General features: G+C 39.7%; 1 protein-coding gene across 2 annotated transcripts; it reads right to left on the bottom strand.

Moving 5' to 3' along the window:
• Positions 1 to 1,220: 1,220 nt before the first annotated feature.
• On the bottom strand, positions 1,221 to 17,919 carry Erp27 (endoplasmic reticulum protein 27). 2 transcript variants are annotated; one of them, XM_026414177.1, is made up of 7 exons: positions 17,826 to 17,919; positions 17,382 to 17,482; positions 15,460 to 15,597; positions 7,107 to 7,223; positions 3,444 to 3,569; positions 1,676 to 1,873; positions 1,221 to 1,274 (listed from the first exon to the last, which is right to left on the bottom strand). In XM_026414177.1, the coding sequence occupies exons 1-7, from the start codon at positions 17,917 to 17,919 to the stop codon at positions 1,227 to 1,229; spliced, it is 822 nt and encodes a 273-aa protein (XP_026269962.1). In that variant the 3' UTR covers positions 1,221 to 1,226. The 2 variants fall into 2 exon arrangements, with proteins under 2 accessions (XP_026269962.1, XP_026269964.1); XM_026414179.1 differs by lacking the exons at positions 15,460 to 15,597; positions 17,382 to 17,482; positions 17,826 to 17,919 and adding an exon at positions 10,123 to 10,148 and having other exon boundaries at positions 7,107 to 7,227.
• Positions 17,920 to 18,210: the final 291 nt, after the last annotated feature.

Here is an 18,210-nt window from a genome sequence, read left to right as displayed (position 1 = left end):
GGCTGCACTCAAAGGCCACGGCCAGCTGCTGGCTCCCCACCCAGGGGCTGCGGAGTTTTCCCCACAGAAAGGAACAACCAAGCCTTTCACTCCCGGGTCCCTCACTTGGACGGGGCTGTAGGTGTACATCTGTGGTTTTTCAGTTCTTTAGCACTTAGGCACTTTTCTGCAGAGCCAAGGGCCTTCTGGGAACAGTGGAGCATCTGTGTGTTGACAGTAACGACCTGCGGGCCAGAGACACTCAGCCAAACTCTCCCTCCGCTCCAGGAGCCGGACTGTACCCCTCACCTGCAGTGAGCCCCAGCCTGCCCAGCGCCTAGTGCCCCCCTTCTCTCCCTCATTGACTTCCTAGCTCCTCTGCCACGTTTGTACCAGTTCTCACCAGGATGGTCTCTACCCACCACCCATCCCACACACAGAGTGAACAGTCACATGCATGTGGCTTAGGGCCCGCTGCTAAACTGTGAGCGCTGAAGGGTGAGGGACACACGGCTCGGCTGGGCAGCTGGGTGTTTACAAAAGGTTCGGCCTGCAAAGAGATGCCAGTCTTCTCCTATAACATCATTGCCTTTATTTATTGGACGGGTTGTTGATTTACATGGGGAATTGGGGATGCTAAACAAGCATAGAGTTTTCACATGGTCTGTTTATGCTGAATTCAGAAACTTGGGGACATCATTTAACGTCTGACAAAAACACAGAAGAGTGCTTAAAAGCCATCCTTTGATTCTTGGCCCTGAGTCAGAGAGAGACGGGCGCTTATGAAGGAAGGTCGAGTTTCAATCCTTAGACAGCCTCCAAACAGCAGGAACTATGTTGTGTGGATCATGTGAAGTAGGCAAACTCAGTACTAATGATACATTGCAACAATTTCTCTCTAGGAATGGCTCTCCTTCATACAGGTGTCATAGGATTTCTAAAGCTGTCCACCATGGGTGGGCCTACACAGTATGAATGTGCAATAGCAAAATAGGTGAGTAGCCAGAGAGTAAAGGGAGTTTAAAAGAAAGAAGAAAAGCCAATGAGATTTTTAAGGAACAAAATGGAATAAATTCTCTTTCTCTCTCTCTCTCTCTCTCTCTCTCTCTCTCTCTCTCTCTCTCTCTCTCTCTCCATGTGTGGTTGAAAGTCCTGGTGAATGTGTTGTTTGGTATCCCTCAGGTTTAAATGGCCTGTTTTTGTTCAGCATAAAGTATGTGGTAATAAGTGGAAATACCAAGGAGAAGTCAGAGTTCCACTTTTGGAGTTTTTTCTTCTGATGTTCGATTTTCTCTCTGAAAAACATCATAACACTGAAATTTAGATTTGGAGTTAATTCTTGCTTTAGGCTTAGAAAACTAGGCCATTTTGATTACTTTGGGAAGTGCTAAATCATTTTCAATTTTTATCTCATGAGCTCTTTTATACGGATTTTGATTCATTTCCCATTGATACCTTAAGCAAAATGGCAAAATTCCAAATTCAGCTCCTTTGAATATGCAATACTTTTCCAAAAATACTTTGTTAGTTCTATTCCCATAACTAGTTCTATTCCCATAACTGTTCCCATGAGCATCCCGATTCTGACCAGCATACACCCTTATATTCATTTGCTATTGATCAGATCCACTAGTGCCCAGAAATCTTATTCAGAAGGAGAAAATGCAAACTGTTTTACCTGTACCCTCACACTTACCAACAATTTCCCTTCTAGAAATCCATCACAAAAGTTTTTCACATGCTCCACTGTAACTTCAGTTATAGGCAGTGTATCCCACTGATCATCAAAAGTTCGGTAAATTGCCAAAGCTGGCAGCTGAGACTTCTTTAGTTTGAAAAATGATATCACCTTTTCATTTTCCTTCATACCACTGTCCACCAGAACAAAGAGAATCTGCAGTTGAAGAAGTTTGAAAAGAAAAAGCTCTATCAGAGATCCTGGGGATAAACAGATTCTTTGTAATTGTTGTCGTTTACACTGATTAAACTTATGGTGTCATGTCAGTTAAATCTCAGTTTAAATCAAAATAAATTTTGTGTTGCTTTAGTATTTTATTCCTTTGGTCAGATTTATTTAATTTTGAGCACACAGAATTGGAAGAGATTTTATTGATTCTAAGGGAGGAAGTGGGGCCTACAGGTTAAAAGCAAAGAACAAATTTTAAATTTTACCTCTGGTATATTTAGTTGTGTGGCTTTTGGCCTATTATACAGCCTCTCTGGGACTCAGTTTTTTTTGTTGGTAGAATAGATTTTGTTTGGGGGCAGTGTGGAGAGTAAATGAGGGCATTTAATATTTTTAGTATAGCATTTGACAGATAGTAAGTGCTTGATAAATATTAACTATTTTGCAATCACATTCCAAAACCCCTTGTGGATGCCTGAAGCCTCGGATAGTACTGAAATCTAGATATACTACATTCCTTCATATACATATATTCTTTTGATATAATAGCTAATTATAAAAAATAAAATAGATAATTGGAACAATTCTAACAATATGCTATAGTGAAAGTTACTTCAAACTTCTTATTTCTAAAAATGTCCAATATTTTCTGACCATGACTGACCATAGTGAAACTATGAAAAAGGGGGCTACTGTATATTGTTAGGTCAAACCTTCTATCCAAACTAGAAATCTTTATAATGCAGTTGAGGATCATCTCCATTCAGTTGCACGGAATGCTCCCAGGGTTAGGGGAGCTGCCTTCAGAAGGGCAACTGACTTTATTATCGGCTGGTTGTCATGGTTAGAAAGGTCTCTAGCTGAGCAGCCTTGAAGTAGTTAAGTTTTATTGTTTTGGAGATATCAAGCAGAACTTCATGAAGGAGGAAAAGGGAAGAAATAAGTATTTCTTGGCTATCTAGTAGGTCCCAGGGCTCAACAGGTGTATATGTGGAGTAAACCCTAAGGTCCGTCTCAAACTTGATGAGAGTATGGTGGGGGGTATTAACAAATGGTGACTAGTAGGTGATTTTATTTTCTGTATCTTTATGTCTCTATTTTATTTTATTTATTTATTTATTTATTTTTACTAAGTATATATGCATTTTATTTTTATTTTTTTTATTGTTGGTTGTTCAAAACATTACATAGTTCTTGACATATCATATTTCACACTTTGATTCAAGTGGGTTATGAACTCCCATTTTTACCCCATATACAGATTGCAGAATCACATCGGTTACACATCCATTGATTTACATATTGCCATACTAGTCTATTTTATCCCCATCTATCAATGCAGAAAAAAATATCCTTAACCACTGTGGGAAAACATGATTATATAAGCCTTTAATGTTACCAAACATAACATGTTTGATTTCAAATGATGCTATTTTTTTATGACCCACTCTTTCTTGATTTCTGAAACATACTGGCTTTCCTTATTTATCTCTCCTTCCTAGCCCCATCTTTCTTCTGGTGTTATTTATTCAAATGTCATGTCCCATTCCCAACTTACCTTTCCCTGGAAGAGCCTAGCTGCTTTCTGGTATCTGTTCATATTCTCGGCGTACTCTGGAGATGCTTTGCTTATCACCAGGAGAAGATGAATCTCAATCATGGTGTTAAATAGGCCAAACCCAGTCTGGCAAGTGTGTTATAGTAGAAAGAGAGAAAGGGGGGAGGCATTAGTGTCAATTCAGTGAATGGTAACACAAATGCAATTGGCCTCCAAGATAGCTCTCAAAAATCTCCCCACCTGTTTTTTTTTTTTTTTTTCATGCATCCGTGTAGGTCCCTCTTTCCCACACTGCAGAGGTTGGATGGAGAAACCAAGAGGATATTGTAGAAATGATGGAGTGTGACTTTGAGGTCATAAAAGTCATCATAAGTTCTGCCTTGCTCTTCCCAATATCCCTCACTCTGGGGAAAGCCAGCCACCAGTGTGGTGCACTGAAGCAGCCCTATGGACAGATTCACAGGGCAACAGTGGGGACCAACTTGCCAGCCACATGAGTGAGCCCTCTTGAAAGAAAATCTTCCAGCTCTACTCAAGCCTTCCAATGACTGCAGTCCTGACCATTGGCTGCAAACTCACCAGAGATGCTAGAGCAAGAAGCACCTAGCCAAGACACTCCCAGATGGTTGACCTACAGAATTGGCATGAGATAATCAACATTTACTGTCTCAAGCTAAAATTTTAGAGTAACCTGTTACATGAAATAGACAACAAATATGCCATGAAACATATCAGTCGCTTTTTTTTCCAACTCCTTTTCATGTTGCAAAAGGAACACTTAAAATATGATTCTTGACTACAAATTAGTTGAGCATACTTATTGAATATTTATTATGTGCAAGGAACTGTCTTCAGCTTTTATTCTTATAATAACTAATTGAATCCTTAAGATCCTGGTTTTTCAAGTGAGAAGACTGAGGCAGAGATAGATTAAATAGTTGTAAAAGTTACATAAATGATGGCTTGGGATTCACATTAGGCAGTCAGGTGCTAGAGTCCAAACTGGCTGGATCAGAATCACCTGGAAGAACCCCATGCAAATCAATTTAACCCCAAGTGTGGTGGATCCAGTCCACCTCAGGTCAACATGAAGGTGAGCTCTGCAGGAAACCGGAAGCATTGATCTTATTTGGTGATCGGCCATTCGGCATGAAGTTGTCAATGACTTAGGGGACTGGGATAGCCACTAGCTGGATAAGAAGGGGAGAGGAAGGGTGAAACTGTGCTATTGACGCCATTCATTTCACTTTCCCAAAACTGTGTTGTTGCAAATCTATTTTAAACAAACCCCATTGCTTTCTACCTCTCCTAAATACAGAAATCATTGCTATAAAAATCAACATGTGCATGATAAGAGATTGGCTCCTCAGGGGGCCAATAGGTGGACAAGGAAGGCCTATGGAGTTTTTATCCTAAATTCTTCTCCTTGGCATTTTAGAAAGAAAATGTGTTCTTCATTATTGCTGCTGACACAAGATTTTACATTTGGGAGAACAGATGATCAATAATTGACTCTTGTTTTAAATTCGTGTGTGTCCAACTTCCTAAAGCAGAGATGGAGGATAATTTTTGGAAAGAGTCAAGAAAAAAAGTGGAGTCAATCCTGTCTTAGCAGAAGGGATTGGACAACAGAGGTGATTAGTGGAATCTGTGATTAGTGGCACAGCCTGGTTTTTCACCTTGAAGTCATCCACATGTTATTAAAAGTGCATGGCGGGCCAAAGGTATGGCTGTGATTTTCTGCCCTTCATTACTGGTGCAAACTTCTGCAATACCAGTAGAAGACAAATAGCTGTAGAAGAATGGGTAGCTTTCCAAATGAGAAAAAGAAAATTTTTTTTTGAGAAAAAAGTCACAATAAAAATTGAACTTGTTTCTGTAAAGAAATTCTCTCCTGATTTCTTCTTGAGGTGATTAGCCTCCAGTAATAGGGAACTTTAAAAAGATACATTATTACTATGCAAGGTGACAGCTGGCCCAGGCTGAGAGCTCAGGCAGGACAATCCTTGCCCTGCCCTGGCTGGGCAGGATTCAAGCAGGCTGGAGCCATTTACCTTGGAAGTGAAAGGTCACTTTTCTGGGCCTCTCTGCACCCCTTTTAGCTGAATAGACACACAATCACAATGACCTAGGCTAAGAATGTGTTCTTCATTATTGCTGCTGACACTGTGATATGTGTGTGTGTGTGAGTGTGTGTGTGTGTGTGTGTGTGTGTGTGTGTGTGTGTGTGTTTGGAATTTTGGCCAAAGTGGAAATGGAGTCAACACTCTCTAAAGATGGTGTGAGAAGTGGATGTGATTTTAGTCAACAGGAAAAGGGGTGTTTCCTCCTGTGTGGGGCAGTAGAAAAACCACAGAATGCACTCAAACAGACCCAGCACGAAAAACAGGGTAAGTGCAGAGGCTGTCTCTGAAGTTCAAGTTACTAACCTAATGGCTCTAGGAGGTTACTTAGCTTCTCTGAACTCCCACTTCCTGTATTATAAAATGGAAATAGACAAGATGAGCTAATGTTCTGCCTTAAATTATGTCTTTTTAATTTATTCATTGTGTGACATTTGGTAATGTCATTGGGTCTTGAATGTTCTCCTCTACAAAATTTCCTCCCTTTCACCTTAAACAATCAATTAAATGATTAAATAAGAATTAAGGGAGGATTAAATGAGAAAATGAGTATGAAAGGGCTTCATAAGTTCTGAAAAAAATAATGTGTGCATTAGGTATTGTTTCTAGAGTACGCCTAGCACTTCTAAGTTGATGTAGGTCACTAGGAAATAAAAGGCAGGACATGTAAGATAACTGGATAAGCTGTAGAGTGTGAGAAGGCCAGAGGATGATCCGGAGGGTCGGTTGACACTTTTCTTCATATTGCTTGCAGCATGTGACATCAGAGGAGGACAAACCTAGATGCTGAGGCCCCTGAAGATTCAGACAATGCTAGTCAATGCTATTTCCAGACCAGGAAATGTTAGTGTCCATAAAGAGGTACACACAGAAAATAGGGAATAGATGTTTGAAAATTTTATGTTGCTCTGGCATGCAAATATGTGATCAGTGGGCTTATTTGTTTATTTTTCTTTTTTGAGACTTGGTTTGGCCAACCTACCTGGGCTAGCCTCAAACTTGAGATCCTCCCTGCCTCAGCCTACCGAGCAGGTGGGATTCCAGGTGTGCAACACCATGTCCAACTAATCGGCCTTATTTTTTAAAGTGCATTTGTCTAATAACTTACTTTTATTTTATTTTATAAAAATTTGGGTCACCAGTGCCTTAGGGGGGAAAAAATCGACTTTCTGTATGAATTGGAATCTAACTCAAGAAATGTGATCCACAGCGTTGATCAGGGTATGGAGGCAGCAAAACTCAGAAGGTTTTTGAATCAGTCACGTAACTTTGCATTTTGGTTCTCTTATTAGTTGTGTGATAAAACATTTGACTTTTCTGTCTCTGTTTCTCTTTGTTAAATAGGGAAAAGTCCATCAGTCCTAAAAGGTTACAGTATGAATGTTAATATAAACAACATACAAGGTTTTCAATTAAGGATGGATACTTCACCTTCCTGGTTAAAAAAGCAGAGCTCTGGGAGGAGAGGGTCTCTGCAGTGAAGACAAGTGCCCTCCCTGACACAAGAGTTTAGGGGGCTGGCCCCAGGGACGTCGTTTACCTTAGTGTTGTATTCTGTCACCAGTCGAAGGCTGTTGGTCTCAATGAAAAGGCTTAATTTGGCAGCTTCCAAGTTTTCAACTTCTTCACCCTCTATTTTCAACTGTTCATTATCCACCTGGGAAGCACAAAGAAGGATCCAGTTGTCACCATTTTATCTTTTTTTTCAATAATTGCTAAATATTCTTAGACCACTATGAAACAAGCCTCCAGTAAAGCTTCAAAGACAGACAGAAAAGTGAGCCAGGAGGGTTTTCTGCCCTTGAGCGACATGTTTCTTTTTTAAAGATTATTTTTATGTAATGCAATTACTGATATATTTAATTATGAATTTTCCATTGGTTCTGCCTGTTCCAAATTCTACTTTTCTTCCTTTTTTGCTCAGTTTTGAATTGACTGAATTTATATTATCCCCCCACATTTTTTTTTTTTTTTGGTTTAGAAGCCACACAAGTTTTAATTATTCCTTTAGGGATTACTGGCATGCATTATACAACATGAATTTTTACATATTAGAATCTAATATTAATTGGCTATTCCATCCTTATCTTGACTTTAGAACATTCTCATATAGTTTATCTTCTGACTTCCTTTCCTGACCCCACAGTTGACTTACAGATGCTTGTTTTGTGTTTGAATTATAAATCTCACAAGACATCATCATGATTATTATGTAGTTTACACTTAAATTTATGCACATATTTATATTTTAGTGTTTCTTCATTCATTCCTGCGTTTTTGAGCTTCTACATAGAATGTTACCACCCCTCTGCCTAGAGAAAACCTTTTAATATTTTCTTTAGTATCAATTAACTCTTGGGTGACAAATTCTCTCAATTTGGTTGTTTAACATGTGATTTATTTCAAGTTTGTTTTTGAAGTCTGTTTTTGCTGGTGGTAGAATTCCAAGTTGACAGTTATTTCCCTTTGTGTTTGAAACAATGTAATGCTCAGTATTTTGTGTTCTATTATTTCTAGTGATAAATCAGCTGTGACCTATTTCTGTCCTGTCGAGATTACTTGGAGGGTAGTCTTTTTTCTCTAGTTTAAGATTTTCTTTTCTTTTGCGATTTGGATATTATACTAGGGCATGGCTAAGGGTGGATCATACACATTTCATGTGTATACAGTTGTATGTGTATAAGTGTTTGTGTGCATTTTTTCATGATCACCCTAGTCCAGTTTCGAGGATAGAGATGATTTGTGTCTATGCTTTGCTGAAGTCCACGTGAGGGCTGATGTGCTTATGATGTATCCTGGCATTAGGTAAAGATTGTGGGATCCAAAGGAGATAGTAAGGACGTTTTACTAGATTTACTTCCAACTTCCCCTGTGGGGCCTGCACACCAACATTTATTCTGTTGTCCCTTTGAGAATCTCTCAAAAATGCTGATAAATGTCTCATCCTTAAACTGTTTTTTTCCCCCTAGAACTAGAAAAAGCCCCCAAGATGGAAAGCTGCACCCAATATTCTTAGTTTCCATCTTCTAGACCTTGGTCTAGACATTTTCCCTTCTTTTACAATAACCTACTTGTAAAAAATTATCTAGGTACCTGGTCCATTTTCTCAGATTTGTATTTTAGTGTTCCACTACCCTCTGTGCCATAGTTTGGATCTGGAATGCTCCCTGAAGGTCCCTGTATTGAGAGCTTGATTGTCAGCCTGTGGTGCTATCGGGAGGTGGTTGAACCTTTAGAAGTTGAGGCCTAGTATAAGAAAGCTAGGTCTCTGGGGGCATGGCCTTGAATAGAATATTTCCTCCTGGACCCTTTCTGCTTCTCTCTGCTTCCCAGCCACCATCTCTGCTCCATCACATGCTCCCTGCCATGATGTGCTGCCTTGCCACTGGCCCAAAAACAGCAGGTTAATTGATCATGAACTGAAACATCTGCAATCATGAGCCCAAATAAACCTTTACCCTTATTAAGTTGACTATCGTAAACATTTTGTTGCAGTGACAGAAGGCTGACCAACACAGGAACATTAAAAGATAGAACTTCATGATTCTAGTTCTTGTTTCTAGATTTTCCATTATTTTCCCTCAGTCTACTTTTGCCCATAACAACATAAGATAATGCTTCCATTGCCTATAGCAACTATGCGTATAGATAAAATCACCAGTGTCAGCCCCTGAACAATTTTGTGCATTTCCTAAAATAGCTTGGGTTGCTTTTGAGATCCCTGGGCACCTCTTTATCCCTTTCCCCTTCATCTGTTATTTTATATGTGCTCTACCCAATCTGACCTTGCCTTAGTTGAAAATCACCCTTTTATTCAAGATACTTTTTTCCCAGTCTACCCAACAAAATCAGAAACAAATTTCACTTTAGTTTACATAGGAGAGAATTTAGGGAAAGGGAAATTTAAGTCCCTACATAGTAAGAATCCAAGATTAATCTTTACTGTCATACTGGTGGTGACCCTTATTTTCTATTTTTCATTTCTTTTATTTAAGTTGATTCTCCATTGGGCTAATTAAAGGCAATATAAACTTCTGAAAAGCTCAATGCTCAGGTTAAGATGACCCATAGGGTTAATTTTATTAATCCTGGATATTTTGTAGTCATTCTCTTATAACCCATTTGTTCTAGAATTATTCATCGAGCACCTGCTATACGTTTGGCATGCAGGCTCAGATTGCCACCATTCACTTAAAAGACCAATTAAGTGCTCTTTATTTTAAGACCTTTGTGAAATTTAAGTTTATGAAATAAATACTACAGAAAACGTTCTTATTTCTGAAAAAGATTTTGAAAAAAAGTCATCCAAACCACAGAATATTTTAAAATGTGAAGTCTCTGTATACATAACTGTTTTTAAATTCACAAAGTTCTAAGTAGATTACTTGGGAAAGAAAGAAAAAAAGCAAAAGCAAAAGTCTGAGGTGGAGACCTTACCCAAATTTCTACCCCCATCCCTACCCTGAATTATTAGAATGAGTGAAGAAATAAAATGAACACGCAGAAAACACGGGACATTTGAGGCTCTTCTGGATCTTTAAGCTGCTGAAGACCAGATTGCCAGCTGGCCTGTCTCCTTCATACTTAAGACTTTGCTATTGCAACCACCAAAATCATCATTATTACAAAAACAATCAGGGCCCTTTTAATATCAAATATGTCTAAATGCTTCCTGATTATTTTTCTAGGAAATCTTAGGCCTGGCGCCTGAGCCCCAGCTGACCTAGCTGTGGGGTGGGCCAGGAGTCCCCTCCCGCTCCCTTTTCCAGGCAGTACTTCTCATTTCCCAGAACAGGGAGAACAGGAAGCCCTGGTTACTCCAGGTGTTTCTGGACCTAAGGAATGCGGTATGGGGAGGCAGAGGAGGTGAACTGATGATAACATTCCCTGAGCAGAGAAGGAGGTTTAATAAAAGCCACCCTCCCGCAGTCTCTTGGGTTTGTCGTACCTCTTTTAACAAAACGTGTCCAATGACTGCATTGTTTTTTAAACTAATGAACTCTGGAACATTTATGTGTAGGGTTACTGGAAACAACATTGGGGCAGAAAATCTGCCTTCTGTGAAGATAATTATTTGCATGATGCACTGGAAAGAAAATCTGACCCTGGAACCAAGAACATTTTTTAAAAATATACTTCTCCAGTGTTTGGAAAGAATTTTACTTAAGATATCCTATTATTTTTTTCTTCACAAGAAAAGGGATACAACATAAAAGCAGAGCAGTAAAATGGGACGGTTTCTAAGCATTCCCCTGGATTATCTGAAGGAAATGTTTTTGTTTTGTTTTACATATTATATTATCAATTGTTCCTTTCCTGTTTTTTACTATTTCAGTAACATTTGTTTGAATTCCTTTGGATTTCTCTGACAACACAGCTTTTCAGAAAATGTATTAAAAATCATCTTAGTTTACACTCAGTTAAATACCAAGGTATTAAATACCTTGGGTGGCAGTGAAAAAATCATTTGTTAAACAGTTGCCCTCATGCCCCTGGGTTTGTTTTCCTAAGCTGCTCATCTTACTGCTAGTGCATATTTTAGAAAAAATGTTTTAATAACTTGACATATATTGCTTCATGCATTTCTTATCAGTTTATTTTTATGCACTAGTTCCTTCTGATTCTCTTTGCCTGGTAAGTTACATTTCTTATAATAGGCACCCAATAAATAACTGCAAAAGGAATAGAGAATGACTTACTGTGCTTCTTTTACTATCCATTGGGTCAAAGTTAGGCTAATTATATTTTTTAAAAATAGAAGTGACTGAGAAGACCCAAAGCAGGGGAAGCATTCAAATAATATCCAAAGTTCCATTTTAGGACAGATTCATCTACCCCAGGGATTTCATCTGTGTTCAGGAAACAGTAAGAATCCTTTGGGAGAATGTAGAGGTCTCTCTGTGGTCACACAAAAGGCAGACTTCGGCCCCCAACAGCCCTGTCGTGATCTACGGCTCAATATTGTTCCCTGAATTTTACTGAAACTAAAAACATTCATCTAAGTCATCCCTATTTTGGAGAATGATATGTTCCATAAATACAGCTTATTCTGGCCTTTTATTTCTCCTACATCTTAATCATCTATAATATCATTAGTTTTTCACTTAATCATGATTTCAGCTTATCTTTAAATATGTTCTTCTAATCGCAAAAGCTGTAAGTCTAAATTCTGAAATTTATTTACCAAAATATAGAAAACCTAGATTAAATCTTGAGATATGATCCTGGCTTTCAATTGATTAGTGACACAGGAATAGGAGAATGGTTTAGGAGAAAGTAGTTGAAAAGAAAGGTATGGGTTACAGAACAAGGGATAAAGAGACAGAATCCAGTGTGAAAATGAGGGTTTTCTTTAGGATTAAGTGCTTTTAGAAAGCCTTGATAGCATAATAGAAATGGTATGATTTGAGATCAACAGTGCTGGGTTTGGAGTCAGACATCTGTTCCTTTCTAGTTTTGAAACTTCAGAGAATTGAATTGATTTCAGAGCTCTATTTTTCTTACTGTCAATGTAGGGATAACAATCTTCATCAAATGCTTGTGAGAATTGTAATAGAACCAATCATAGATTAGACACACACACACACACACACACACACAACTAGCAAACAACTAAAACATAACAAACTGTGGATCTAAGATGAACAAAAGTACCAGAAAATTTGTGATAGGTTTATATTTCCCAAATCCTAAAATTTTAAGGGGTAGTGCCATCACCACCCCTTTAAAAAAAGTTCTTCTAAATTCCTGAACAATGATCCTTTTAAAATGTGTACTAAATTTTTGAAAGAATAAACTGAGAAAGAAGTGTTTATCTAAAAGCTGGCACCACATAAGTCGAGCCTCTCCCAGCCTGGCCAGTGAAGTGCGCAGGAACCGCTGTGTTGGTTTTTGGTATGGCACATAGATAATCGGGTGCACAGAGGTCTCAGGAGTTCATTTGGAGTAGGTCCATCACTAGTGGTAAACAGAAAACAGATGCTAGGGAGGAGTGGAAACCTCTGAGAAGTCATCAAGGGGCTTTACAAAGACTAAGTTGTAAACAGAGCTCATGTTCCTGTTAAAGAGTGTGAAGCCTGGAGAGCAGTTGGAAGCAACACCTGTGTTTTCCTTCCCGGTGGGTGTATCTTCTGAAGGCCCTTCATTCAGGCCTTCTTAAGATCTACAAACAAAAAACTGGGGAAGGTGAGCCTGTGGAACTGAAGTTGATGAGGACGTTGCATTGAAGGATGACTCTCAATGGTTCGATGGCAATGGGAAAGACATCTGCCTCACCGTCCATGTCTGCCTTCACAACGTTTTTCACAATAAGGCTGGGTTTCATTCTGTTTCTCCATAGTGAAAATATAGACTAGCAACTATTGTGCAAGTGGAAAAGTGGCTCAAAGGTGCTCTTGTAGCCTCAGACATACTTTGGGAGGTGAGTTTGGTTTCTCAAATGCTTCTTGGTACCTTTTAGGTGTTACAGGCCCGTGGATGTGGAATACAAAAATGAGACATAGAGGGATAAATGGAAATAGAGATATGGATATACAGAGGAATGCTTAGGCTGATTTGGGGATTCCAGAGAGGCTCTCTGAAGGACAATATGCCTGAACTGATTAACCTGAAGTATGAGGAGGAGTCAGCAGGGTGAGGCCCGGGGAAAGGGAGTCCTTGAGCTAGAAACATTCTGGGCAGAGGGGACTGGATAATCATCATGCGTATAATTGGGGACTGAGAGAATAAATGCCAGGGTAGAAAACTGCTAGAAAAGGGACTAGAAAAGCAGGTGGTGGCTCCGTCAGAAGAGGCCATAGGTAACACTGAATATCTTGCAAAAAGTGGGAAATGTTGAAGAAGTTTTAAGAGAGGAATGCCTTGGTCGAATTTCCATCTTAAACATGCCATAGTGGTACCAGTCTTGAAAATGGATATGAAGCAGTAAAAGGTGATCAGTTAAGAAGCAATTACAATCACAATGAAAATGATGCTTGGAGCCTAAATGGGAACGAAGTAGGAAGAGTGGAGTAATATAGATTCAAGATAAGAGGTACAATTGGCAAGAGAGAGAGAGTGAATGAACATAATCATTCAATAAAATAGTGTATTAGATGGGGGGAAATGATTTAGCAGGTGCAGACAATAAATTCAATTTTGAGCATGTCAAGAGTATAGTGCTTAGGATGGCATAAAATGGTTATCTTCAACGAGCATTTGAATTATGAGAGAAGTCCATGTCATAGTTAAAATATCCCAAATCCTCTGCAAACACATCATGGTCAAATATGAATTAGTTTGCTTAAGGAGAACATAGACATTCATTAATTGATTCACTCATACGCTCATTCTCTACAAATATCTCACGAGCACCTGCTCTCAGTGCTGCCACAAGGCAGACACTATTTTAGGCTCTGTGGATTCAGAAATGAACAGACCATCTCTTGCCTTCACTGAGCACAGATTCCATAACCTAGACTGAGAAGAGCATTGGGTCAAGAAGTAGTATAGGTAGAGGAAGAGAGGGCTCAGGAAGACTAACAGAAGTAGGCTCCTAGAAGTCAAGAAAGGAGAGAACACTGAAGACAATATCAACCAACACTATCTATATGGCAGAAATTTTGAGCAAAATAAGACTGAAAAAGCATTTTTGCTTGGCCACACAGAGGCTGGGCTGACCTGAGTGAATAGAGCTTTCATGGAGCCATGGGGCATATACTACCTAACAGTGCCCAGCTGAAATGAAGTCTGAGACACTGAGTATAACATACTCTTAAAGGAAGTTTGAATGAGAAGTGACCATGAGAAAGAAAAGATGGCAGCCACAGGGAGAGAAGGGCATTTGGTTCAGAAATCTTGAAAGCTCTATCCTGGGCTCTTGTTCTCATTTTCAGCATACTCTTGACATCTTTACTTTGACATTTCACCAGGTATTAAAAGTCAACAACCAACTAAAGCAGTAATAATCCCTATTTCTGCATATGCTTTCACTATTCCTGGACACCCTGGCTTTAAACTTTATCATCTTTCTGTAATTTTGATGTCTATTATTTGCTGATCATTTACTTAATCTAATTATCTAGACATCAATCTGCTTTTCTTTAATTTTGACCTCTCTACAGACCCTTAATACCTACCCAAATCACTCTCTTTTTATGCCTACTAATTCATCCCACCCACCATTTCTCTTACTAAAACACATTCCTATTCATGTTACTCCTATGATCTAAACGTTTTGGGGCTTTACGGTACCAACCAAATTTAGTATAACCAAATTAAATGGTATTCTAATTTCTCCACAGTATGTGTTTAAACAGTCTTCTCTATTTTGTATTACTTTCTGCCTAACATGTACCCTGGAATCCAGTCAAATTGGCCTGGTCATTGATTTCTAATTGAATTCGATTATTTCCCCCTTGGCCATATGGGTTTTTATCTCTCCTTTACATCCCAGACCAGTGCTCTTCTTCATATTTTTTTTTCCAGAATTCCCAGTTTTTGTCCCTTGAAGCTTGTAACACTTTATGGTCACACTGTTTACACTGGATACTTGAGTATTGGTTATAATCTATACTTTCAGATCTATGAAAGCAAAGATTTTTCTCCTTTTAATTTATAGATGAAATAATTGAAGCTAAAAGTGCTAAGTGAGTTGCCCAGCATCTGGTGGCCAGTGAGCCACCAAGCAGCTCTTCAGAATCCTGTTTCCCGATTCTCACTTGAGTCTTCTTTCCACTTCATCACAGCACCTGTTTGGCAACTCTTGGTTGAGTCACCATCCTTGTCAACAATGTCCCTGAATTTGGCACCAGCATTAGTGTTAAAGACATAGAGTTCTTTCCAGTCCCACAAGTTTATGAGTCCACAACCTGAACAAAACTTGGGAGGAGGCTTAGGTTGTCCACCCAACTTACCAGACGAAAGAGGGAAATGGAGTTCCTGGTGATGTTGTAGTGGGCCAGGACCTCAGAGTTATTGCTGATTCCAAATGACACATCTTGGAATTTTTGCACCATGCTATGGAATACAGACACTACTGGTATTTCTAGATCCTAAAAACAAGAGGGAAAATAATGCATAGGGATTATTTTGGAAGGAGAGAGAAAAAGAATAGAGAAGTAATATGCTCACTCAAACCAGAAGTCATAGAATTAATTTAGTGTTTAGTGAAAAAAAATTATCCTCTAGAACATAGGCTAAATTTGCAGTGGCATTTTGAGTTTTCCAGGATATGGCAATTAATAGGTTACTACTAAAATTGTGGCTAAGCCTGGGATTTTTGTCTGGCCTTATCATAGAGCTGAAGTTTATTAGTAGTCAAGAGGCTTCAAAATCAGAGGCCTGTGGAATTGGGCTATATTGACATTGATTACTTGAGGAGACAAATGTTTTGGAGACTATTTGTGGAGAAAAGAGGAAATGCAAAAATAAGAAATAGGTGCTATCAAAGGGGCCAAAAAAAATGAGAAAAGAAATGAGAATGGGGGAAGCTTAGAAATTTCATTAAGAATGGTTTGTGTAGGATATGGGACAACAGGTCCCTCTTTTCAAACCTCTTTCCTGAGCATGAAGCTGTGTGCTTTCCTGAGCTTTGTGCATGAAGATACTTTTCACGTGTCCAGCTCTGCAACCCAGAGGTCAGGGAGCAGGGAGGTCACTTCTGAGTGCTGAAATGGGCATCATGTCCCTGCTGCCACACAATGTTTGCCCATAGCAGCTCCAGGTGATGAACAGGTATGAGTGTGTTCTACCCTGCATCTCCCTTGGCTGAAGGTGATATGCAAGGAGAAAGAAGATGGCTAACTTAGCATTTGGGTTCAAGTACAGGAAGTTGGTAGCTTGCTCTTCTGAAAGGCCAACTAGAGTTTGGTAGAGGGTGTGAACACTTGTTCACCCAGGCTTCTTCCTCTTTTGTGATCTGCTCTTTCAGATGGAATTGCTCAAGGATCCAATGATGGCCTCTGGTGGCTGTTTAAGTCATTGCACACTCTTCCAGTTCACGCTTGCTCTTTCCTAGCTTTCTGAGTGTGGCTGTTTCTGTCTACATCTCTCTCACTACTGGAAACTAACTGCTCCTTGTCTTCCTTCCACAATGCATCTCCTCACAGCTGCTTCCAGCTGTGTACACCACGGACAGGGTTGGGATCAATGAGTGGAAATAGGCAAGAAGGTCTGTAGCGAGGAGAGTCGGGGCAGGATCAGCTGTGGAAATTGCCAGATGCCGCCACCAGAGAGTGCTGGAAAGATGCCCTCTCATTATTGGCTGCTTTAGTTGGTCAAGCAGCCAATCTGGAAGATGGAGGTTAATACCTTCAACATATCAAAGTCATCATTTTTCAATATTTCAGAGAAGGCAGAGACAAGGAAGAATGAGGGTCTACCAAGGGAAAGATTTTAGACAGAGGTAGCTAACACTTTGGAGCTTTGGCACACATAGAGAAAGTGTCGCCTGTATTATAAAAGGTTTATGCTTGCTTCTGCCTGTTTATATGAGAGAATAGACAAGGGCATTTAGAACAAGAGCAGGGTTTGCTTCAGGTTTTCTTCCTGCAGATACTAACTTAGTTTCCAACTATCTGGGGACAAGGAGATCCAACCAACAGACTCAGAACTCTTTGAAGCAAGTAGGAGAGAGACCTAATGTGGAGACTGAGAATACTGTAAAATTTAAAAAGTCTGAATACTGTAAAATTAAAAAGTCCGAATTGATAAGCCGATTCTGAGCCCCACTACTTCTAAGGCATTGTCATCTGGACAAGAGGCCACCACCATGGCTCCCTGTAGGAAAACGTTGCCTGGCTCATGGGGACACAGCAAGAGCAATATGTGGACAAACCTGGAAGAAGCCTACGATTGCCACCTCAGCAGCAGAGATGAATTCCTCAGCAGCTGGGACATCTGTGAGCCATATAGGTCCCTGGGCAGTCCCAGGACCATCTAGAGAGAGAAGCAAAAGATGTCTGGATTCTGCGGTAAAGAAGCAGCTCTGTAAGTGCAACTCATCTAAGGCCAAGGAGATTTTAATTTCTTGGAAAGCTGTTACCATTCCAAGGTTTTTTAAAAAAAATCTAACATATGGAAGTGACTTCCCCTTATGGTCACTCTCTGAAGGATTCTGTTAAACTTCTCTTTGCAAGGCAACACACATCTTTATCATCTTTATCCAGCATATTTTTGAAAAAACTTTCCAGGTTTAGAAGGAAAGTACCCAGAGAGCTATCACACTCCCCTCCCTTCTAAAATTTTTCCCTTATGGTCATGCAAGTGCTTTCCATTTTACCTGAGGGCTCTTCAACTTCTCCAGCAACTTCTGGGGCCAGTTCACACGTGAGGAGAAATAAGAGTAACAGGCACCTGGAGCAGCTGGCTTCCATTGTTCTCCTCCTGCTCCAACACTGGACTCTGTATTTGGGGATGCCAATCCAGGGCAGCCCACTCTGTGGTTAACTCCCTGTGCTTTGGGAACTTTGCAGCTGGCTGTAGGGGAACCTTCAACTTCTGAGATAAATGACCATGTTTAGTGACAGGGCCTCAGAATATAACCAATCAGAGTCTGACAGGTTCATTTGAATAAAAAAGGTTATGTACTCTCTGCCAAGTATTGACCTAAGCACTAAGAACACAAAGATAACTATGGATCCACCCAAGCCTTCCCAGCTGAGGTT

Source organism: Urocitellus parryii, chromosome 5 (genome assembly GCF_045843805.1).
Source record: "Urocitellus parryii isolate mUroPar1 chromosome 5, mUroPar1.hap1, whole genome shotgun sequence".
Classification (NCBI taxonomy): Eukaryota; Metazoa; Chordata; class Mammalia; order Rodentia; family Sciuridae; genus Urocitellus; species Urocitellus parryii.
This window is presented reverse-complemented; position numbering and strand designations above follow the sequence as displayed.

Excerpts from the sequence above, each read along its gene's own strand:
- Erp27 (XM_026414177.1), bottom strand. The coding sequence starts at position 17,919 with ATGGAAGCCAGCTGCTCCAGGTGCCTGTTACTCTTATTTCTCCTCACG. Across the intron at positions 15,598-17,381 it reads CAATCGTAGGCTTCTTCCAG|GATCTAGAAATACCAGTAGT; the intron begins GTTTGTCCACAT and ends TCTTGTTTTTAG. Across the intron at positions 3,570-7,106 it reads TGACAGAATACAACACTAAG|ACTGGGTTTGGCCTATTTAA; the intron begins GTAAACGACGTC and ends CACACTTGCCAG.